The sequence below is a fragment of the Erinaceus europaeus genome, chromosome 15 (assembly GCF_950295315.1).
Source record: "Erinaceus europaeus chromosome 15, mEriEur2.1, whole genome shotgun sequence".
Taxonomy (NCBI): Eukaryota; Metazoa; Chordata; class Mammalia; order Eulipotyphla; family Erinaceidae; genus Erinaceus; species Erinaceus europaeus.
Genome location: NC_080176.1, coordinates 11711584 through 11735542, shown reverse-complemented (window position 1 = coordinate 11735542; position 23959 = coordinate 11711584). Strand labels below are relative to the sequence as shown.

General features: G+C 43.7%; 1 protein-coding gene across 1 annotated transcript; it reads left to right on the top strand.

Annotated features, from left to right (window-relative positions):
- Nucleotides 1-23657, top strand: REXO5 (RNA exonuclease 5). Its single transcript, XM_007516593.2, has 19 exons — nucleotides 1-201; nucleotides 2839-2951; nucleotides 3277-3403; nucleotides 4438-4534; nucleotides 6469-6612; nucleotides 9817-9905; nucleotides 11098-11213; nucleotides 11749-11887; nucleotides 12116-12210; nucleotides 13935-14037; nucleotides 15017-15114; nucleotides 15624-15744; nucleotides 16803-16907; nucleotides 17761-17898; nucleotides 19269-19361; nucleotides 20092-20308; nucleotides 20525-20709; nucleotides 21523-21641; nucleotides 23375-23657. Exons 1-19 carry the CDS (start codon nucleotides 64-66, stop codon nucleotides 23454-23456), a joined length of 2319 nt encoding a protein of 772 aa, XP_007516655.1. The 5' UTR covers nucleotides 1-63; the 3' UTR covers nucleotides 23457-23657.
- Nucleotides 23658-23959: the final 302 nt, after the last annotated feature.

Sequence of the window (23959 nt, the reverse complement as noted above, 5' to 3'; positions counted from 1 at the left end):
TTGCTCCCCGCCTCGGGTGGGCCGGCGGCGGGCTGTGCCCTTCCCATCGCGGTTCACAGCTTCATGGATCCAAACGGGGGAGAAGCCTGGCAGCCCCCCAAGAAGGGCGAGAAGCGGCAGCGCCCCTCAAACCAGCCGGTGGAGGCGGCCCCGGCGATGAAAGCGGGTTGTGAACTGGAGGAGAGGCAGCCCGAGGTCAAGGTGAGCTGGGGACCCTCCCTCCCTCCACCACCATCTGCAGGTGGCAGGTGGCATCTGTGCCACCACCCGCATCGGAGGGACACGTGGGAGGGTCGGGGCTCCCTTGGGCGCTGTGTCGTATAGAGTTTAGAGGAATGGGAAGCTTCGGATTCCACGTTCCGATGGGTTCTGCCGCTTTTCTCTCTGTCTTTTTATTCATCTCTCTCTCTCTCTTTTTTTTTTTTTTTTTTTTTGCCTCCAGGGTTATTGCTGGGACTCTGCCTGCACCATGAGTCCACTGGACTGGAGGCCATTTTTTCCCCCTTTTGTTGCCCTTGTTGTTGTAGCCTTGTTGTGGTCATTATTGTTGTTGATGTCGTTCTTTGTTGGATAGGGCAGAGCGAAATGGAGAGAGGAGGGGAAGACAGGGGGAGAGAAAGACAGACACATGCAGACCTGCTTCATGGCCTGTGAAGCGACTCCCCTGCAGGTGGGGAGCCAGGACTGAAACCGGGATCCTTGTGCGGGTCCTTGCGCTTCGCGCCACCTGCGCTTAACCCGCTGCGCTACTACTGCCCGACTCTCCATATCTGATGTTTATTAAGTGCTTGTGGTTGGGTAGGTGAGTCATTAGTCTGAGAGCATTTGTTTGACTTCTTTAGTTGGTCCAGTAATTTCATTAGGTAAAATTCTAATTTTATTTATTTTTTTTTATAGAGATAGAGGAGTTGAGAGGGAAGGGGGAAGTAGAGACGGAGAGACACCTGTAGCACTGCTTCACCACTTTTGAAGCAATCCCCAGCATTGTGTGTCTGTGGGGAAGGCTTGAACCCGGATCCTTGAGCACAGTAATGTGTGCAGTGAACCTAGTGAGCCGCTACCCAGTCCTGAAAATTAATGACTTTCTATAAATGAAGAAACTGAGCCTTGGGAGGCTGACATACTTGTCCCAGATGGTAGAGCTTGATATTAGAATTTAGGTAGAGACTCTGGGGTGTGAGCTTCGAACTACTAAGTTCTTTCCAAGAGCAAAATGAAAAACAACAACAACAAAAGAACACCTCTCAGTTGTACAATAAATGACCTTAATTTTTATCACCTATTGTCTGTTTATCATTTTGTAAATATGTTTATTTATTTTGGATAGAGACTGAGAGATAAGGGGGAGATAGAGACGCCTGCAGCACTGCTTCACCACAACTCATGAAATGTCACCCCCTTCCCCCACACACACTCAGGTGGGGACTGGGGGCTTGAACCCAGGTCCTTGAGCACTGTATGGTGTGCGCTCAAACCAGGCATGCCACCACCCAGTGGTCTACTGTTTATTTTACTTTTCTTTATTTTCTGATTTAAGAAGCATGAATTACTTCAGTAATCAGCTAAAAGTACAGAAACTATTTAACGAGGGAATTTTCTGAGCTTTAGTGATTTCCCTACGGCCCCAGGATAAAGTCTTTATCCTTATTGAAAACCATATTGAGTGGGCAGGGGAGACACCGTAATGGTTCTTCAAAAAGACTGTCATGCCTAAGGCTCCAAGGTCCCAAATTCAATCCCTAGCACCACCATCATCCAGAGCTGAGCCGTGCTCTGGTTTTCTCCTCTCTGTCTCTCTCTGTCTCTGTGTGTTTCTTTCACTCTATGCCTCTCTCATTAAAATAAATAAATAGGGAGTCCGGTAGTAGTGCAGCTGGTTAAGTGCAGGTGGTGCAAAGCGCAAGGACCGGCACAAGGATCCCAGTTCGAGCCCCCGGCTCCCCACCTGCAGGGGGTTCCCTTCACAGGTGGTGAAGCAGGTCTGCAGGTGTCTGTCTTTCTCTCCCCCTCTCTCTCTTCCCCTTCTCTCTCCATTTCTCTATCCTATCCAACAATGACATCAATAACAACAACAATAATAAGTACAACAATAAAACAACAAGGGCAACAAAAGGGAAAAGTAATAAATAAATAAATGTAAAAATAAATAAATAATATCTTTAAAAAAAAAGACCATATTGATCTAGAATCTGGTTCCTTCTTTTCTTTCATATGTTCTGTGTTCTGTAACATGGTCTCTCTATCCAGACCAGATTGCATGTTTAGACATAGTGTTCCCTCCTTCCTGATTTACTCATCATTATTTTCAAGAACCAACCTCATGATTTTTGCCTTAGGTAATTTATCTCCCGTAACACACTTAAGCCTCTTTATTCCTGTAAGTGTTTATAACACAGTTACAACATCTTGTTGGAATTACCTGATTCTCCACTTTCTCCCTCAATAGAATGGACTCTCTGAGGCCATGAGCCATGTTTTATTTCTCCTACTGTCCCTAGCTGGCAATCTAATTAGTATTCTGTTTCAGAGCTTATTAAATATTGAGTCAGATTGGTTTAGACCTTCATTTCCAATTAAGTAGGACCATCCTATGTTTGGATGTAGATGCTAAGTTAGGGCGGGTAGATAGCATATTGGTTATGCAAAGAGACTCTTATGCCTGAGGCTCTGAAGTCCTAGGTTCACTCCCCTGCACTACCATAAGTCAGAGCTGAGTAGTGCTCTGGTGAAAAAAAAGGGGGGCTAAAATGATCAGAAACAGTATTTTACTAAAATTTATCTTGCTTTGCTCCTGATCTCAGTAATTACAATTTGTTGTACCTTGATTTATCTTTGCAGAAAGCCCGCTTATCTTCCACTTTACTTTACAAAAACTGTGAAATAACTCACGACCAGGTGTGTGAATTGCTAAAATATGCAGTTTTGGGCAAGTCCAGTATTCCTAAACCGAGGTGAGAAACTTCAATGATCAGTCTTGCTTTCGTATGTAGAGAGCTGTGTCTACCTTCAATGTCATTGTTTGCCATATAGGGAAAGGAAAAGAAAAATGACATCTGTAAGATTTTCCAGCAGTTGAATTTGGGAATTCCTATGTAAAGAATACTTGGAAAATGCAAAGAGTTGGTGACAAGTTGTCCCTGCATTTTCTTCTGCGTGACAACAGTTCGTCAAAGCTGACTAAAATGACCTGCATCCCTCTCTCACCTCATTTTCCTTCTGTCTATAACTTGACTTCATAGTATCTCTCTCAGTTGTGTTGGTTTGATTGTTCAACAGCTGGTGCCAGCTTTTTCACCAAAATCACTTGAAAAAAGTGGTTGTGTTTGTGCTGGAGGGAATGAGTCAACCGCACTTCTACAGATACTACTTGGAGTTTGAATTTCTCCGAAAGGCATTCACACATGTAAGTGAAAAAAGCTTTGCCTTAAGGCCTGAGTTAGTCTCCCATCTAGAGACTAGTGCGCATGCCTCAGACTCCTTGACAGTCTGACTGAACAAACGGTCAGGACTGTAGAAAGCCAAAGGGGGTTAGATTTAGAGACCTTTTGTTGAGATTCAATTTGTCTCTGATTTTCTCTGAGACAAAGCACCGAGTCTCTCTGAGTAAAAACTAAACCTAGTATTGCCATTTTGATTAGAAGCACACTGACTGATACTGACTTCTGTATTATTTATGCTCTAGTATTTTCAAACATAGTAAAATGTGCATTTAATTTTTTTTTTTTTTGCCTCCAGGGTCATTGCTGGGACTCAGTGCCTGTACCACGAATCCACTGCTCCTGGAGGCTATTTTTTCCCTTTTTTTTCTGCCCTTGTTGTTTTATTGTTGTTTTGGATATTATTGTTGTTATTGATGTCATTATTGTTGGCTAGGACAGAGAGAAATGGAGAGAGAAGGGGTAGACAGGGGGAGAGAAAGACAGACACCTGCAGACCTGCTTCACCACTTGTGAAGTAACCCCTCCCTGCAAGTGAGAAGCCAGGGGCTCGAACCAGGATCCTTAAGCCAGACCTTGCGCTTCATGCCATGTGTGATTAACCCGCTGTGCTACCGCCCGGCCCCCGTGCATTTAATTTTTTTGGTCCCAAGAGACTGTCACATTCGGCACCCTTAAGAGTGTGTCTGGAGCTGAATCACCCATCATTTTCAGAACAGGCATGTAGTCACCACTTCCCAAAGGCTCCTCTGTTCCCTATTGGGTAGTTTCATCCAATTACCCCTAATATAATCTCTTTAACTGTTTTATTTGATCTTATTTTGCCTTTCATAGCACTAAAGTAATAATAAAACCATACTAATAAAAAATAATAATAAAACCATAATAATATAAAACCATAATAATATAATAATAATAATAAAACCATAATAATAAAAGGTCTTTGATGCCATATTAACTGTTTTAGGCTTTTGAGTAAAAACCTGTTGTCTGTTTTCAGAAATTCTGCTTGCCTCCTCCATCTCTTGATTTCTTATGTGATATCATTGGCCTGCAGAAGCAGCAGATAGCTGGAGACCTGTCTAAGCCGATGGAAGGTATGCCTGTGACACTGGCTTGATTACTTGCTCATTCTCAGAGCTTGTGAGTGTACTTATAAGTACACTTGCTTCTTAGGGTTCTTGGAAGCAAATTAACTCAATTCTAAATTAAAGTTTCTTATTTTTGAAAACAAGTTTACCAGAAAGACTAGGTAGTAGGAACCACAGCCAGGTTTTGAGCCTTAGAAATTATCTGGTGAGTTTAGGGAGCTAACGTTGTTCCTGGATATCACCAACATTGGACTCCTTCAAGTCAGTGTGTACAAATTTTCAACAGTCACTTGGCCATTGTACCCACAGTGGTCAAATAAGAAGCTCTTTCTTTATACTAATTAGAGTGAAGAATCGATTGGATATTGGTGTATTGCACTAAAGTAAAAGACTCTGGAGGGAGTCAGGCTGTAGCGCAGCGGGTTAAGCGCAGGTGGCGCAAAGCTTAAGGACCGGCGTAAGGATCCTAGTTCGAGCCCCGGCTCCCCACCTGCAGGGGAGTCACTTCACAGGCGGTGAAGCAGGTCTGCAGGTGTCTGTCTTTCTCTCCCCCTCTCTGTCTTCCCCCTCCTCTCTCCATTTCTCTCTGTCCTATTCAACAATGACAACAACAATAATAACTACAACAATAAAACAAGGGCAACAAAAGGGAATAAGTAAATAAAATAAATATTTTTAAAAAAAGACTCTGGAGTGGGTGGAGGGAGGATTCAGGTCCTGGAACATGGTGGCAGAGGACTCAGTGGGGGTTGTATTGTTATGTGGAAAACTGGGAAATGTTAATACATGTACAAACTGTTGTATTTACTTTGGAGTATAAAACATTAATCCCCAAGCCCCCCAAAAAGAATCGTTAGGATGTCTAGATGCTGCTGGCTAATTAAAATATAAACACCCATGATGCTAGTATCTTTCACATTGTAGGTTGTGTTCCATTAGCAAGTAAGAGTTAACATTTTGTTAGTTTTTGCTTGTTTGTTTTTGGTGGTGATGATGATGAGGGGATGGACTGCTAGATTAGAATAAGAGTTTTTTTTAACATATATATATATATTTCTTTACTTGTTGGATATAGACAGCCAGAAATAGAGAGGGAAGGGGAAGATAGAGGGGGAAAGAGACAGAGAGACACCTACAGCCCTGCTTCACCATCTGCAAAGCTTTCCCCTTGCACATGGGGGCTGGGGGCTTGAACTTGGGTCCTTGTGCATTGTAACATGTGTGCTCAACCAGGTGTGCCACCACCTGACCCCTAGAATAAGAGTTCTAAAGTGGGCTGGGGAGGTAGCATTAACCATTATGCAAAAGACTTTAATGCCTGGGGCTTTGAGATTGCAACAACCATATGCCAGAGCTGAGCAGCGTTCTGGTAATAAATTAAAAAAAAAAAAGTTCTAAGTGCAGGGTTGATTGTATATAGTTAGGCAAATGCTGTTTTTGTGTTCAGAAATAAATGAGTAGCTGAGCTGAGGGGACATGAACCACTGGTTCCCTCCTATCTTTTCTAGGACTATGGCTCCTGTTAGCCTCCCAGTGGCATTTAACTTCCTTCCTTCCTTCCTGTTGACCTCCTTACCGTGTGTGACCTGCACTATGCTTTAAACATCTCTGAGTAAATCACGGAGTAGTCATCATCAGACACAATTCATGTAAAGACTTCAAGCTGTGAGAATAATTGATGTGACTGAATAGCATTGACTGTTAGGGATGATACGGTGTGGAGAGATGGAATGAAAGGAAGAAGGGAGAACTGAGATTCAGAAGTAGGTGTCCCACCCACTGTAAATGCCATGTTGAAAACCAGCCTGGCACCAGGAGATAGCACTCTCTTAGGTACTTGGCACCTGACCAGTTCTTTATACACCTTGTCGTCTTCACTCTTAGCCTACACGACACCAAGAGACATTCTAACATAAGTTCAATTGTCCTTCTTGTTTCAGGATCCTTATCTCCCACCAATCCAGAAGGATGCTCCGACCTACACAGGAACCCTATCATTCACAAGTATGGCTTTAATAAAGTGGGCTTGACCAGATGCCTGCTCACAAGGCAAGAAATGAAAATATTTAATTTCCCATTACAAGGTTGGTTTGTATTTAATCTGCTCTTGGTAACATCTGACAGTGTAAGAACATATAGTAGTGGACTGGCAAAACAGTTCACCTGGGTGAGCTCCTCTGCCATGCAGCTCTGTTTAGGAGGCCCAGTCTCCCGCCTCAGTGCTGTGGTCTCTTTCACTGTCTCTGATTCTCTGTTTTTATCTAAAAAAAATCAGCCTGGCATGGTGAAGCCCAGGAGATGACCATCAAGGAATATATACTAGTTAAATAAATATATACTATTCATTCCTTTAAAATACTACTGCCTGGGCTGACTTGTTTTTAAACCGGTGTCAGAACTCTCAAGAGTAGAGTTGGGTGCAGGGATATGCGAGGTCAAAGTTAGCTTCAATTTTATGCCTCTTGTTTTTTAATTAATTAATTAATTAATTTAAAAAAGGATACATTAACAAAACCGTAGGATAGGAGGGGTACAACTCCACACAATTCCCACCACCTGGTCTCCATATCCTATCCCCTCCCCTGATAGCTTTCCCATTATCTATCCCTCTGGGAGTGTGGACCCAAGGTCACTGCGGGATGCAGAAAGTGAAAGGTCTGGCTTCTGTAATTGGTTCCCCGCTGAACATGGGTGTTGACTGGTCGATCCATACTCCCTGCCTGCCTCTCTCTTTCCCTAGTAGGGTGGGTCTCTGGGGAAGCGGAGTTCCAGGACACATTGGTGGGGTCGTCTGTCCAAGGAAGTCTGGTCAGCATCATGCTGGCATCTAGAACCTGGTGGCCAAGTAATGAAGCTGAAGGGTTATCATTCCACACCTGAAGTCTCTGGACACAGTCTGAAGTGAAGCATGCTGAGGTGGCACTTGTTGCGTTGATTAGGTTGTGATCGGCGGATGCAATATTATTTGGTATGAATTGAGAGAAGCATGCAGGAAAGTATGCCCCACCTTAAGGTTCCAGGACTGGGGGAAATACAGGCTCTATAGTGGAAATGTGAGGTTCCTGCTGTCTTACTGTTCAAGAAGACAATGGATAGTTATTGTTATCACATTGTTTGGTAATTGGGTTAACTTTGAAAAGTCCCTTTGTTAGGATTTGCTGTATAATACCCAGCATCTTGTATATAGCTGTGCTACCGGTTGCTTCTGTCCTCCCTGGTCTAGGCTTTTGAGAGCGTGAAGATATCAAAGACTCAGCCTATGTATTAAAAAGACTCAGTCTGTGCTTTAAAAAGTTTGAGACATACAGTCAATTTTTCCCCTCATATTAATTAGTGATTTACATGACTACAATTTAATAGAAATGTACATAAGCACTATTCCCACCACCAAAAGACTGTCCCATCCCACACACTGGGAAGTCAAATGTCTATCCTCCACCTCACAACAGGGTTTTCCTTTGGTGCCCTACTCTAGATTTAGTCAAATCCAGCTTTTAGTTTCCCCTTCTGTTCTTCTTTCTCAGCCTCTGTTGATGAGTGGGATCATCCTATACTCATCTTTATCTTTCTGACTTAGCTCACTTAACATAATTCCTTCATAATTTCAGAGAAGGTGGGTTCATTGTTCTTAATAGCTGCATAGTATTCCATTGTGCATATATACCACAGCTTTCTCAGCCACTCATCTGTTGTTGGGCACCTGGGTTGCTTCCAGGTTTTAGCTTTTATGAATTGTGCTGCTATGAACGTAGGTGTACACATTTCTTTTTGGTTGGGCATTATGGAATCCTTGGGGTATATCCCCAGGAGAGGAATTACTGGGTCATATGGAAGGTCCATGTCTAGCCTTCTGAGAGTTCTCCAGACTGCTCTCCACAAGAGGCTGGAACAATTTACATTCCCACCAGCAGTGCAGGAGGGTTCCTCTGTCCCCACAGCCTCTCCAGCATTTGTTGCTGCTGTCCTTTTTGATGTATGCCATTCTCACAGGGGTGAGTTGGTATCTCAGTGTTGTCTTTATTTGCATTTCTCTGACAATCAGCAACCTGGAACAATTTTTCATGTTTGTTAGCCTTTTGATCTCCTCTGAAGTGAATGTTTTGTTCATATCCTCTGCCCATTTTTGGATGGGGTCATTTGCTTTTTTGGTGCTAAGTTTGCTGAGCTCTTTGTATATTTTGGTGATTAGTCTCTTGTCTGATGTATGGCGTGTGAAGATCTTCTCCCATTCTGTAAGGGGTCTCTTTGTGTGATAGTTTCTTTGGCTGTGCAGAAGCTTTTCAATTTGATATACTTTTAGTTCTTCCTTGTGGGTGGACTCTCATATTTATTTGGGAAAGATACTACAGTCATTTGCATCCTCTGAGTGCCCATTTGAAAAAGGTCCAGATCTTTTTTTTAAATTTCTTTATTGGGGGAATTGGTTTGCAATCAGCAGTAAAATACAATAGTTTGTACATGCATAACATTTCCCAGTTTTCCACACAACAATTCAACCCCCACTAGATCTTCCTTTGCCATCCTGTTCCAGGATCTGAACCCTCCTCCACTCCAACCCCATATAATACAGTCTTACAATATGAAAAGTACTAGCTTTCATAGATATCACTGGGTTAATATTATATATTAGGTTATATACCTTTATATTTCAAGTAGTCTAATACAGAAAAGGTGCTCAGCGAGTCGTACATTTCAGTTTTCCCTGAATAAATCGAAGGTGAGATGCACTATTTGTGATTCTTTTTTTTTTCTTCTTCTTATTTTTTTTAATTTATTTTATTTATTTATTTATTTTTTTAAATTTTTTATTTAAGAAAGTATTAATGAACAAAAACATAAGGTAGGAGGGGTACAACTCCACACAATTCCCACCACCCAATCCCCATAACCCACCCCCTCCCATGATAGCTTTCCCATTCTCTAGCCCTCTGGGAGCATGGACCCAGGGTCGTTGAGGGTTGCAGAAGGTAGAAGGTCTGGCTTCTGTAATTGCTTCCCCGCTGAACATGGGCGTTGACTGGTCGGTCCATACTCCCAGTCTACCTCTCTCTTTCCCTAGTAAGGTGTGTCTCTGGGGAAGCTGAGCTCCAGGACACATTGGTGGGGTCTTCAATCCAGGGAAGCCTGGCCAGCATCCTGGTGGCATCTGGAACCCGAGTAATGAAGCTGAAGGGTTCTTTCCACACGTGAAGTCTCTGGATACAGCCTGAGGTGAAGCATGTTGAGGTGGCAATCGTTGCGTTTATTTGTGATTCTAATGGCATATATTTTATTCCTTTTCCTCCTAGATTCTCTTGACTTTGAAGACTTTGCACCTACCCAGTGTGATGGTTCTGTAACAGACAGCAGTCCTCTCTTTGGGCTTGACTGTGAAATGGTAAACATTACTGATTTTATTTTTTCAACTGGAGTGTTTCAGAAAAAGGTGCAGTATAATACAACTTCTTGAATCTAGTGTAGCAAAGACCCAGTGCATTCCATCCCAGTGTTCAGTTTAAATAACTGAACATAGGCCCTTTCTTTACTCACAATTCGTCAAACTTGAATCTGTGTCCCAGGATGAATAGCACATAGACTTTCTGGTTGTTTTTTTTTTTGTTTTGTTTTGTTTGTTTTGCCTCCAGGGTTATCACTGGGGCTCGGTGCCTGCACCATGAATCCACTGCTTCTGGTGGCCATCTTTCCCCCTCCCCCCATTGTTGTTGTTGGATAGAAGAGGAAAAATTGAGAGAAGAGGGATAGAGAGGGGGAGAGAAAGATGGACACCTGCAGACCTGCTTCACCGCCTGTGAAGTGACTCCCCTGCAGGTGGGGAGCCGGGTTTTTTTGTTTATTTTTAATTTTTTATTACTATCTTTATTATTTAGTAGAGAATTTGAGAGGGAAGGGGGAGATAGAGAGAATGAGAGGCAGTGAGACACCTGCAGCCCTGCTTCACCACTTGTGAAGCTTTCCCTATGCAGGTAGGGACCGGGGGCTTAAACTCTGGTCCTTGAGCATTGTAATGTGTGCACTCAACCAGGTGCACCACCATCTGGCCCCTTTTTATTTTTAATCAAATCTTTGTACATTGCTGGTTTACCCCTGTGCTTTGTTGTTGCCTAGATAATCTTGTCTCCATTTGCCATCTTTTTGGCTTAGTTTTCATATATATATATATATATAAACTTTATTTATTGGATAGAGATAGAGAGAGAGAAAGATACCTGCAGCCCTACTTCACCACTTATAAATTGGCTTAGTTTTCTAAATGTAAGTTCTGAGGTAGATTCCCTGCTTAACTCCCCTTGTGGTTTCCTTTGTCTAAGTCAGTAGTAATTCACCTTTCAAAGACATTGTATGGACTTTTCAGTGCTCAGGAAAGAGAAATTGTACTGTCTTGGTTTCCTTCAGAGTAGTTACTGTTCTGCAGTCTGCCAGTATTTAATTATTGTCACACTGGCACCTTGCAGGAGCAAAATGTTTGAGCCATAGTAGATTAGGATAGATGGAAATTGATTCTGTCTGAATCCTCAGAGAAGTCTAGTGTTTCTACAGTTCTGCAGCCTGACTACGCCTTGGTCTTTCAGTGTTTGACAGCCGAGGGGCATGAACTCACACGTGTGTCTCTGGTCACAGAAGGAGGCTGCTGTGTTATGGATGAACTCGTTAAACCTGCCAACAAGATTGAGGACTACCTGACCAGGTTTTTTGTTTGTTTGTTTGTTTGTTTGTTTACTCAGTTCTTCCTCCAGCTACCAGCTTCAAGTTGAGTGGCACTTGACCGAAATGAACCTGTAGCTTCTGTTTAGATATTTTATTCTTTTTTATTTTTGAGAGAGATGCAGAGAGAGGCAGACACACAGAGAGAAACACCAGAGCACTGCTCAGCTCTGGCTTACGGTGATGTGGGGGATTGATTTATTTATTTTCCCTTTTGTTGCCCTTGTTTAATATTATTGTGGTTATTGATGTTCTTGTTGTTGGATAGGACAGAGAGAACTAGAGAGAGGAGGGGAAGACAGAGAGGGGGAGAGAAAGATAGACACCTGCAGACCTGCTTCACCACTTGTGAGCGACTCCCCTACAGGTGGGGAGCCGGGGGCTCGAACCGGGATCCTTACGCCGGTCCTTGTGCTTTGCGCCACGTGCGCTTAACCCGCAGCGCCACCACCCACCCGACTCCCAGGTATTTTATTCTTAATGTACTAGTAACTACAACAACTCTCTCTCTTTCAAAGGTTCTCAGGAATCACAAAGGAGATCCTCAAACCAGTGACGACTAAACTGAAAGATGTACAGAGGAAGTTACAAGCCCTGCTTCCTCCCGATGCTGTGTTAGTGGGTCACTCGTTAGATGGTGATCTCAAAGCACTGAAAGTGAGTATCTGACCTGGGTCATTTCCAGCATACGTATCTGTCCCATTCATCAAAAACCTGTCTCTCAACTCCCCCCTTCCCCCCCCCCCCCACCCTTTAACCAGAGCCCAGAACATTGTTCAGTTATGGCTTATGGTAGTGCAAGGGAAAGAACCTAGGAGCCTCACAGATACGAGTCTTTTTGCTTAACCATCATGATACCCCCTCATTTTATCCTTTGTTTTTCAGATGATCCATCCATATGTTATTGATACATCTTTGCTTTATGTCAGAGAGCGGGGCAGAAGATTCAAGCTAAAGTTCTTGGCCAAAGCTATTTTAGGGTAAGTTTGTTTGCATATTATAATATTATTTTGATAAATTGCATGTAAAGCAGCTTATAACATTTAGTACTATTTAGTACCTATTGCACAATTTTTTTTATTTCTTTATTGGGGGATTAATGTTTTACAGTCAACAGTGAATACAACAGTTTGTACGTGTATACCATTTCTCAGTTTCCCACATAACAATACAACCCCCACTAGGTCCTCTGCCATCCTGTTCTAGCACCTGAACTCTCACCCCCGCCCACCCCAGAGTCTTTTACTTTGGTGCAATATGCCCATATTACATAAGTTATGGTCTCTGCTTTCCCTCTTCATTTATAGACAGCATATTTTCTTGCAAATTCTTTGGTCCTGATAGTAAAAGAATTGTCTCAGAAAGAGCAGGCTGGTGGCACAGCTGGTCAAGCACACGTTACCACTGTGCGCAGGTACCCAGGTTCAAAGCTTCCAGTCACCACCTACAGGTGGGAAGCTTTACAAGCTGGTGTCTCTTTCTCTCCCTATCTCCTCCTTCCCCATCCTCAATTTCTATTCAAAAGAATTGTGACTCAGAAATGAAGAAATGCAGGGAATAGGGGAAGGGGTTTTACATTCATAGCTGAAAGCTGATGACTAGAACTGAATAGTGTGTGGTGGAAAAACCCTGGTCACAAGTTGAGAATGAAGCGTTCCTCTGTTGAACATACCCCGCCAAGTACAAAGGCAGTCATTACCACACGAGAACATAGCCTCCAGGACCAGGGAATAACTCACTTGCCATTTGCAGGACCCCAGTTTGAGCCCAGCCCCCACGGCACTGAGGGAAGTGTTGGTGCTGTGGTCTCTTCCTGCCTCTTTGTCTCTATCTTAAAATAAATAAATAAGCCCCCCAAATGGCAAGCTTCTATAGAACTGGTTAGATTTGTTATGTCTATGGAACGGAATGTGCTAACATGAAAACCTCAAGATGTTACTAAAAATAAAGTGGGGAAAACAACAAGATCCGTACATTCCTGGCAATGACTACGTTGTATTTAGATCTGTGGTGGATACATAGACACATGTGTTTCTCTTTCGTGTTTCTCTTTCCTGCCTGTGGAGCTGGATACTCACGCATGCATAATTTCACCAATCCAGGCTGCTTTTTCATAGAGAGGGAGACAGAGAGACAGAGAGACACGCCACAACACTGGGGGAAATTGTGATTCCATTTCACTCCCTGCCTGTGTAGTTCCAGAATTTGACCTTGGGCCAAACACTTAGCAAAGCATGGAGCCTACCTACCTAGTCAACGATCTCTCTGGTCCCTAATTTAAAGTTTTTGTAAAGCAGCCAAGAATAAATCCATATATAGAGACACAGACATTTTCTGGAAGGCAGTGTTAAATAGTGGCCACATCTAAGAACTGAGACCAGGAAGCAGCAGGGGGATGGGTCCTTAACTTCTTGTCGGATAGTCTGAATATCAGAATGCTGAAATTTTACATACGACCAGGAAGTTTGAGGTGGCTGAAAGAATTGATCACTAAACATGCCTCCAGAGGGCCAAGGAGATAACTTCATCAGCTCGAGTGCCACATGGAAGATGCTATGGTACCAGAGAAAGATCTAATGCTGTGGTGTCTCACTGTGTCTCTATCTGAATGAAAATCTGAGCTAAATGGTGAAATCATGTATGCATGAGGCCCTGGCTGTGTGTTTAAAGAAAAAGTAAAATCAGTTTTATTTTGACTTTCTAGGAAGGAAATACAATGTCCATACAGGTTTGGTCATGATTCTACAGAAGATGCTAGAACAGCCCTTGAATTAGTTCAGTATTTCCTTCGCTATGGTCCACGAAAGGTTAGTATCTTTGAGCTGTGTTTTTTACAATTATGGGACTAGGAGCTATGTAATTGTTATGTCAGTGTGTTCTTTGGGGAGAGAATATAGAAAAATGAATAAAAAAAATTATGGGACTAAAATGAATAGTCAGACTATTTTTCTTTACAAAAAAAAAAATGGGAGTGTTATTCAAGTTAAACGTGCACTCAGATTTAAAACCCATATCATTAGCATATGTTGAGTTTACCTTTTTTATTTTATAATTTTTTGTTATCTTTTATTTATTGGATAGAGACAACCAGAAATTGAAAGGAAGGGGTGATAGAGAGAGAGATACAGAAAGACACCTGTAACCCTGCTTCACCAGTTGTGAAACTTTCACCTGCAGGTGAGGACCGGGGGCTTGAACCATGGACCTTGCACTTTGTAACATGTACAATCAGCTGGGTGGTGCACCACCACCTGGCCCCGGTCTATGTTCTTTAAAATGCAGATTCTGCCAGTGTGAACTTGTACAATTCCTCTCAAAATACTTAACACAGCACCAAATGATTTCTCACTTCAAGAAAGCAGAATGAGTTAGGGTTTTCTTTTTTCATGTTTTATATTAAACCTTCCCTCCCTGCCCTTTTTTTTTTTTTTTGGATTTTGTTGAAAAAGCCATTCTTTAATCATTTTAAAAGTGTGTGTACAGACAAGTAAATTTTAGGCAACTATAGAACAGATGAAGAACAAATATTACATCCTCATTTTCACTTAGCCCCACTTGCCACAGTCCCATATTCATGGAGCAACACCAGTAGGTGGTAGCAGACTGGTTTCTTGGCTAAGTAGCCAGAAACCATGTGGTAGCCACTGAGGTTAGGCTAGGACTGTAGCAGTGGTAAATAAAGTTACTCCCTACGGAAGCAGAGCGCGCGCGCGCACACACACACACACACACACACACACACTCTCTGACCTCAGATCCATTGCAAACAATTTGAATCCTTTAAAGATTGCAGACACAGATCTGGAGACATTAGTGATACACCAAGACCTGCTGGCAGCAGACCCAGGGCTGAGTTCATCAGCCCATCATCCGCCAAACACAAGGTAAAGCTTTTCAGTTCTAAATAAGAGCAAAGAAAAATGAGTATCTGAATTGTGAATTACTAACAAAATCTGGAACCCCCCCCCCTGCCTTTGAGTCTACTTAACACTCAGCTCGTGGGTGATGTTCTCTACCACAAAATCTATGGAAGAGCAAAATACTACTTTGTAGTATGTTTTTCTAGAACCCTGGTCATTAACGCATGGCAGCAATGCATGCTCAACCAGGTGCACCACCGCCCATTCCTGGTTCATCTCATCTGTCCCGAACTGTACAGTAATACTGTCCAGTGTGACTTTCCACAGTGTGGAAACGTTCTATATCTGTATAGTCTAGTAAGGTCCATGGTAGAATACATTTGACTAGTGCAGTTGAAAAACTGAATTCTTAATTTTAGTTACTTTTCTTTAAAAGAGCCACATTTCTGGTGGTTACTGTATTTGTGCACCTCTAGAGAAATAACCCAGCTTCCGGGAAAACTGTTCTTGTCTTGGTCTCCTCTCCTTTACAGTGTTCTGGAATGCTTAGACTCCGTAAGCCAGAAGCTCCTCTTCTTAACTCAGGAGACACACGATAGTGAGCTTTCTTCATCCAGTAACTGTCAGACTATAAAGTGCCTTTCTAATAAAGAGGTGAGTGACCTGCAGACCTGTTTCACCACTTGTAAAGCGACCCCCCTGCAGGTGGGGAGCTAGGGTTCAAACTGGGATCCTTGCACCGGTCCTTGTGCTTTGCACTATATAGTGCACTTAACCCGCTGCTCTGCCACCCAGCCCCCCTCTGCCTCACAATTTTTACGGAGTACTTTGGTCCCAGTTACCCCCATACAGGCTGAACTACGTACCAGCAGCCAGTGCTTTTATTTATTTATTTTATTTAGTCCCTTTTGTGGCCCTTGTTTTATTGTTATAGTTTTTATTGTTGTCCTCGTTGCTGGATAGGACAGAGAGAAATGGAGAGAGGAAAGGGGATACAGAGAGGGGGAGGGAAAGACACCTGCAGACCTGCTTCACCGCCTGTGAAGCGACTCCCCTGCAGGTGGGGAGCCGAGGGCTCAAACTGGGATACGCTGGTCCTTGTACTTTGCGCCACCTGTGCTTAACCCGCCTGTGCTTAACCGCCTAACTCCCCCAGTGTCTGCTTCTAGAGGCCAGCAGATCGATGGCTTTGGCCTTACACAATAAGTATTTTCATTTTTCCTTATGATACTATTGTAATGAGGTACTTTTATTTCCTGCATGAGAGAAACCAGAGCAGGTTATTTATTTTATCTTATTTTATTTTTTTCCTCTGAAGTAGGGGAATGAATGTAGAGCCACTGCTGAGTGTCCTCTCTTAGCTCACCTGATTACTTTCCAGAGTTTCTCTTCAAACTTTTCGAGTCCTCTTTTTTCCAAAACTTTGCAGTGGTGTAGTACGGTGGGAGCCCCGACACGGAGCTGGAATCAATTAGAGTAATTTGAAGGTCGGGGGTGCAAGCTTTCTTAGTACTAGAAGGTGTGCGATGCTTATGCTTCTTGCTGATTCTGTGAACTTTCCTGAGGGATACATGGTGTCAGCATTGTCTTCCAAACCTGGAGGTCAATCCCTTACTGGTAGAAAGACAAAGCACTGTTTCGATGCCCATGGCTCACCTGGGGAGCCACCATGACCAGCTCCTGCTTCACTCACCTGGACTCTGTTTCTGTAGGTTCTGAAGCTGGCCAGAGAGAAAGTTCCCTTCTTTCCCTTCAGTGTCATTCATTTCTCCTTTGAGCCCTTCTCCCCAGAACATACAGAGGAAATGAGCAAGAGGGTAAGCATGTGGGTTCTGTTATATAACTTACTCAAAAACTTCTTAAAATCTTCCCCTACCATTAAGTTTGCTGTATATTTCTCAAACTTTGATGTGAATATGAGCATTTCAGAAATGCGCGTTTATAAAAACAGGAGACAGTATGAATGGTTCTGTACATGTCTTGATGTCAATAATATCTTAACCTTGTTTTTTAGATTTTATTTAATTAATGAGAAAGATGGCAAGAGAGAGAGAAAGAACCAGGCATCACTCTGGTACATGTGTTGCTGGGGATTGAACCCATGCTTGAGGGTCCAGGGCTCGCTCCACTGCGCCACCTCCCAGACCACACATATCTTACTTTCCTTGAGGCCAAGGGTTGCATAGTATTCCTTTTTTAAAACTTTTTTATTATCTTTATTGGATAGACAGTGAGAAATCGAGAGGGTGGGAGGAGACAGAAAGAAGAGCAACAGAGAGTCACCTGCAGCCCTGCTTCACCACTTGCAAAGCTTTCCCCCTGCATGTGGGGACTGGGGCTCCAGCCAAGGTCCTCGTGCACTGAAACATGTGCGCTCAGCCAGGTGAGCCACCGCCCGGCCCCTGTTGCATAGTATTCTAATTGCTAATATGCTTTTTATTTTCAGCCTTTGTGCTTTATAATTTCTTTGCTATCCCAAATACTGTTGTCATGAACACCCCCCCACCCCCCCACCCCCGTATACAGACCTGTGTAATCTGGCCGAGTGTCTGTGTGGAGTAATTCTCTGAAGTGGAATCACCACGTGTGACTGACTCATGCTGCCTTTCAATTTATCCTGATTCTTTCCACATCAGCCACTTCACTGCTATTCTGTTGTTTCTCTTGTAGATGAAGGTCAAATGGGCCGAGATGTCAGCCGTCTATGCTGGGCCGTTCAGCCAAAAGTGTAACCGCAGGGATCTAAAGAGACTGTTTAAGAGCTTTGGCCCAGTCCAGTCAATGGCTTTCGTTCTTGAAACCTATCAGGTAATAAAAACTCAGTTTTTTATTTACTTGTTTTTTTATTAGTCATTTTAAAAACTGATTTACAAAATTATAATGGGTATAATTCCACCACCAGAGTTCTGTGTCCCCATTCCCTCCAGCCCTTTTTTTTTTTAACCAGAACACTGTTCAGCTCTGGCTTATGGTGGTGTGGGGGACTGAACCTGGGACTTAGGTGCCTCAAGCATGAGAGTATCTTTGCATAACCATTATGCTATCTACCCCTGCCCTAGCCCATTTTTTTTTTCCTATGGTCCTGCTTTCTCTCTCATTCTAAGTCCTATCTGCTTCTTCTCAGTGTCCTTCCCCACTGCCACCCCCCTTTCCACCTCTCTTCACATGCTAATGGAGTTCAGACCTCTCTGGTCATCTTTACCTAGCATCTGTCCCTCTGGGAGTACAGACCAGTCTTCTTTATGGGCTACAGAAGATGGAAAGTCTGGCTTCTGTAATTGTTTCTCTGGACATGAGCATCAGCAGGTCGATCCACACCCCCAGCTTCTTTCTGTCTTTCCCTTCTGTACTGGGGCAGGGCTCTGCAGAGGTGAGATTCTGGGATACAGTGGTGAGATTGTCTGCCCAAGGAGTTCAGGATGAAATCCTAGTAGTATCTGCAACTTGGTGGCTAAAACATACTTATTTTTTTATAGAGACAGAAATTGAGAGGAAAGGGAGAAATACCTGCAGCATTGCTTGTTTGTAGAACTGCCCCCACTCTCCCACCCTCAGCTCTGGCAGGTGGGGACTAAGGGATTGAACCCAGGTCCTCGATAGCATGGTAATGTGTGCACTCAACCTCATGCACCACCACTCAGCCCCAAGAGCTCAGATTTTGGGGTCATGGTGGTATAGGCCCACAATACATTACCTGCCTCCCACCAGTGAGAAGTGGGGTTTTGGTCCCCACTTCCCCCTGAGAGAAGCAAAGGCATGGATGGTGAGGCAGGACTTTGTGCTCTGTTATCTCTGTCACTTGCTTACTAGAAAAACAAAAGTGAAAGAGAAAACTGAATTGGGGAAGTGGTTCAGTAAGGGGGCTCACATGCAAGGCCCTGAGTTCACTCTTCAAGACATTAAAAAAAATACAAAAAAAAAAAAAAGTCAGATTTTGGCCTTGCAAATTTAGCCCTAGAAATTCAGTTGCTTATCACTGGGGCCATTCAGATGACAGACACTAGTGATCTGAACTCGACTCTCTTTCACTAGGATGTGAAATGTGAATACCCCCAGGGGTCAGACCAGTGAACATCCCTGCAACCGTGTAGGAGAGTCCGGTACCTCCCCTGCCCCCCACCTACACCCCTTAGTCACTTCTCTAACAGTCTGGGTAACATTTCTTTTTCTTTTTACAGCCACATCTTTGTGTACAATATAAAGTCCTGGAAGCTGCCCAATTGGCCATAGAAACCTTGGATGGCACACTGGTAGAAGGTACCTGCATCAAGGTATGTTGATGTTGGTTGGCCATAGCAAAAAACAGTGCCTTTTGCTCTTCTTCTTAGCATTGTTACTATTATTATTATTATTATTATTATTTTAATTTTTCAAATAAATTTTAATATAGTTTTCCACCACCAATATACAAAAAATTCTTCATCTGAGGGCCAGAGATAGATCATTTGGCAGAACATACACTTTACAGTGCATAAGGATGTTACTATTATTCTTATAGATTCATTTGGATAGACACAGAAAAACGAGAGGGTAGTGAGAGGAAGAGAGAGAGAGACACCTGCAGCACTGCTTCACCACTTGCAAAACTTCTCCCCTGCAGGTGGGGACTGAGGGCTTGAACCCAGGTCCTTGAGCGTTGTATCATGTGCACTCAATAGGGTGTGCCAACACCTGACCCTTTCCCTGTTCTGTGAATCACTACACAGGCCCCAGTTTTATTCTGGGTAAATCTTTTGTGGTTGCCTTTCCCTTTAGATTTCAAGGAGATCAAACCATAGTGTAGTGTTTTGAAGTTCTTTATGTGTGTAAACTGAATTTCATTAGCACAGAAGGCAGAACACTGATTTCCACCGAGGGAAGACATAATAGGTAAGAGAGCTTATTTACACAAAAACACTTGCATCATTTGATTCCTTAATCTAACGAGGAAGCTGGAGTTATTTGCTCGTATTCAGTAGACATCAGGGCTGATGTGGCTTCCCACCGTCTTTCTTTGGTCAGGTGCAGAGACCAGTGACTGAGCTCACCCTTGATTCCAACACTCTTGTTCACGAACTGGAACAGGATTCTGAGAATAGAGGCACCATCTACCTGGCTGGAGTGAACAAAGCCTTCAAAGAACATCTGCTGCAGCAGTCCAGTCACTTCTCTGGCCTGGAAGCTTTGATTTTGCCGAAAGATCCTCAAACCGGAAAGCAGGAAAAATACTGTTTCCTGAGTAAGTCTGTGCCAGTAAGTGCAGCCTTGGGGGATGCAGATAACTGTGAGGTCACAGAGGGGGACTCCGCAATAGATAAGCCCTCATGGATTGGACCAGGTCAACAGCTCCTACCTCTGTTCTCCCTGGGCCCTGGCCAGGCTCCAGTGTAAATGGCGACAAGCTTTTCTTTAATCTTTAGAAACAGAAGGAGCTGGGTGGTATTTTTCCTTTCAGAATTCAAGACGTACTCCAACGCAAAGAAAGCCCTCAGCATTCTCACTGGGACAGACTGGAAACTGAAAGGCAGGCCTGGGCTAACCCCAAGGCACCTTCAGACTTGGCTCAGGAATTCACCGCAGGAGTCAAGTCTCCTGGGACTTCATGGCGTTGCTTATCCCTCAGAGCAGCAGGCCTTGCAGGTGAGGGGGTGAATGTGGGTAACCTGGAATCGGGGGCAGGAGGGGGAGTTGCTAGCTGTCTTGGTTTGCTGGCTGTGGGTATTGGCCTTCTGTTTCTGAAAATTAATCAGGCTTCTGTCCAATTGCCTTTGACTCCCCCCCCCCCCCCCCGTCATGGCATTTACTTCACTCTGTAACATCTTCTAGCCCTGGTCACATCTTGTCTAAGGCCTCTCATACCGCATCCCTCACACCATTTGAATTTAGTCTCTCAGGCCGACTCTCCAAGGAACTAAGAGCTGTCATTATAGGCTGGCATTCTCAGAAGTTTGGGTTTCTTAAAGTAAGGTGTACACACACACAAGATTTGGTGGTCCTAAATAGATTTTCCCCTTGAAATCTATGAGTTTAGTTGTCTAGCCCTCCTTAAAATGTATAATAACCTCACTGAAACTAATTTCATGGACTTGGAGGTAGGAAAGAAATTAGAGAAAAACACATATCCAAGCAGAGGGTGAAGGTAGCAGACGACTGAACCTGGGAACCTTCTAGCCTAATCCTCCACATGAAATGGGTAGGAAATAGAGACAAGGATAGGTGAATAACTTGTCCAAGGCCTCAGATATACCCGGTGGTAAAGACCTGATGAGAACTCTCATAGGTAACCAGTTTCTTTAGCTCAGGGGGCTGGGAGATAACAGACTCGGGGAGACAGTAAGCCCTATTGTTTGGACCCAGACTGCAGAGAGTGGGGTTGATACAGAGCCTTTCCTGAGATGCTCTGGGTCTAGAGCCCCAGGGAGCAGAGACTAAAGCACGTGGCTTTGATCTTAGACTCTGACACTGGACCACCGGAAGATAGCAGCCTGGCGCTGGGGCCGGAAGATAGAAAAACTCTACCACAGCCTGTGCCCGGGCACCCTCTGCCTTGTACTACTGCCAGGAACCAACAGGTAAGGATGAAAAGGGTTCTTCTTTCAGGTTTTTGGCCTCTGGATTCTAACTGGAAAAGGAATATAAATTAGGATTTAACATGCATTAGCCCCTTGAATGCTCATAGCTCTAAGATAGACATCACATTCCCACTTTGGCTATTTCATTATTTTTCCATTTTGATAGAGATAGGCTCATGGTCCGGGAGGTGGCACAGTGGCTAAGGTACTAGACTCTCAAGCATGAGGTCCTGAGTTCAACCCCTGGCAGCACATGCACCACAGTGATATCTGGTTCTTTGTCTCTCTCTCCTATCTTTCTCATTAATAAATAAATAAAATCTTAAAAGAGAGAGGCTCAGTGCCTACATGATGAATCCACTGCTCCATGAAGTCATTTTTTTCTTCCTGTTTTTGATAGGACAAATAAATTGAATTGGGAGATAGATGGAGAGAGAGACTGCAACACTGCTTTACTGCTCCCTACTTATAGGTGGGGAGCGGGGGCTTGAACCCATTGTGTTACTGTCCGATCCCCTATTTTATTTTTTTAAATATTTTAATTTATTATTGGATAGAGACAGAAACTGAGAAGGGAGGGGGAGATAGGCAGAAAGATAGACACCAGCAACTTTCTTTCACCACTTGTGAAACCCCCTCCAAGTGGGAGCCAGGGGTTTAAACCCTGGGGCCTTGTGCACTTAAGCAGGTGCACCACCGCCTGGGCCCTCCCTATATTACATTTATATATATTCTGTGCATTTTGTCCCAAAGGACACAGGATCATCTTTTAAATTGCAGAGGAGCAATCTATTGGGTGTATCCCATAATCCCCCCCTTTATTTTCTTTACTGCCCCCAGGTTGTCACTGGGGGCTTGGTGCCAGTGCTGCAAATCCACCATTCCCAGTGTTCCCAGTGGCCTTTTCCCCCCCTTACTTATTTGACAAGACAGAAATTGAGAGTGGAGAAGAGATAGAAAAAGACAAAGATACCTTCAGACCTGCTTCACCACTCATGAAGTGTTTCTCTGCAGGCTGGTAGTGAGGTCTCGAACCTGGGTCCTGGAGCACTCTCAGACAGGTGCACCACCTCTCCCATGATTCTTTATCCAGTCACCTACCAGTGGGCAGTTAGGTTGCTTTCACTCTTTGATTATTGTGAATATTGCAGCTGTGAACATAGGGGTGGATATGTCCCTTTGAATCAGTGTTTGAGTGTCCTTGGAATGGTATTGCCGGATGTGAGGTATTTCCATTTTCATGTAAGGACACTACTGTTTTCCATGGCGGCTGCACTACTTTGCATTTCCCACCAACCTCTTAACTTTTAAGAGACAGGCCTGTTTTGCTGATCTGCCTGAGGAACATGAGAGCAGTACTCTCCAGTCCAGGCACGAGCACCGAATCACATTCCCACCGGGGATCTCAATTTCCCTCTGGTCAAACAAAGGTTTTAGAGTAACTTTCAAACCCTTTTAACTATAAAAAGAAAAAGATAGACAGCTCCTGAGAGTAATGGAGTCATGTAGGCACTAGGCCAAGCAATAACCCTGCTGGCAAAAGACAAGCTTTTCCTGTCATAAAATCCTTGTCCATACAACCAGGACAACTCCCAGGATGGGAGACTTGCTGGGCAGTCTGAGAGAATATCTCTGGGAGAGACAGAGACAAGTGTTGAGTGATCTCAACTTGTGAATCTGCAGCCCCACATTCAAGCCTGTGGATAACTGTCTTCACTGCTCATTTATTTCAGCACGAATGGATCTTTCTCTGGCCTAGGATTGATGGGGATAAAAGATGAGGAGGAAAGCACCATCTCAAACATGCATTTGTGAGTCTGCCCACCACTTACGATCTGCCAGAGAATGTGGTCAGGACTGTCAAACAAATGGTTTTGTGTGGTGTGTGTGTGTGTAAATAATTTTTTTGGGGTGGGAGGGTATAAATATTTCTGTAAATAGCACAGGAACCATATATTTGTATGGCATGTACAGAATTTTAATAAATGTCTCACTTCAAGTTTTCCTGATCCTAAACCAGTCTATAGTTTCTGTCAGTGGGTTTACACACAGGAGCAAGTGGTAAATTCCCTGCAGCACCATATTAAATGGAAGAACAGGAAGTGATGTGTCTGTGTGTGTGACTCTAGTCATTAAGTAGTTTGTCAAAGTTGTGTTATCTGTGAAGCAAATTGCTGTAAGGGAAACTGTTTTCTGAGCCAGCCATTAAAAATGGAGGGGAAGGGAGTCAGGCGGTAGCGCAGCGGGTTAAGCGCAGGTGGCGCAAAGCACAGGGACCGGCATAAGGATCCTGGTTCAAGCCCTCGGATCCCCACCTG

Bases quoted from the DNA above. Each gene is read 5' to 3' on its own strand.
- REXO5 (XM_007516593.2), top strand. From the start codon at position 64: ATGGATCCAAACGGGGGAGAAGCCTGGCAGCCCCCCAAGAAGGGCGAG. The intron at 6,613-9,816 runs GTTGGTTTGTAT...TTTTCCTCCTAG, and splicing joins ATTTAATTTCCCATTACAAG to ATTCTCTTGACTTTGAAGAC. The intron at 16,908-17,760 runs GTAAGCATGTGG...TTTCTCTTGTAG, and splicing joins CAGAGGAAATGAGCAAGAGG to ATGAAGGTCAAATGGGCCGA.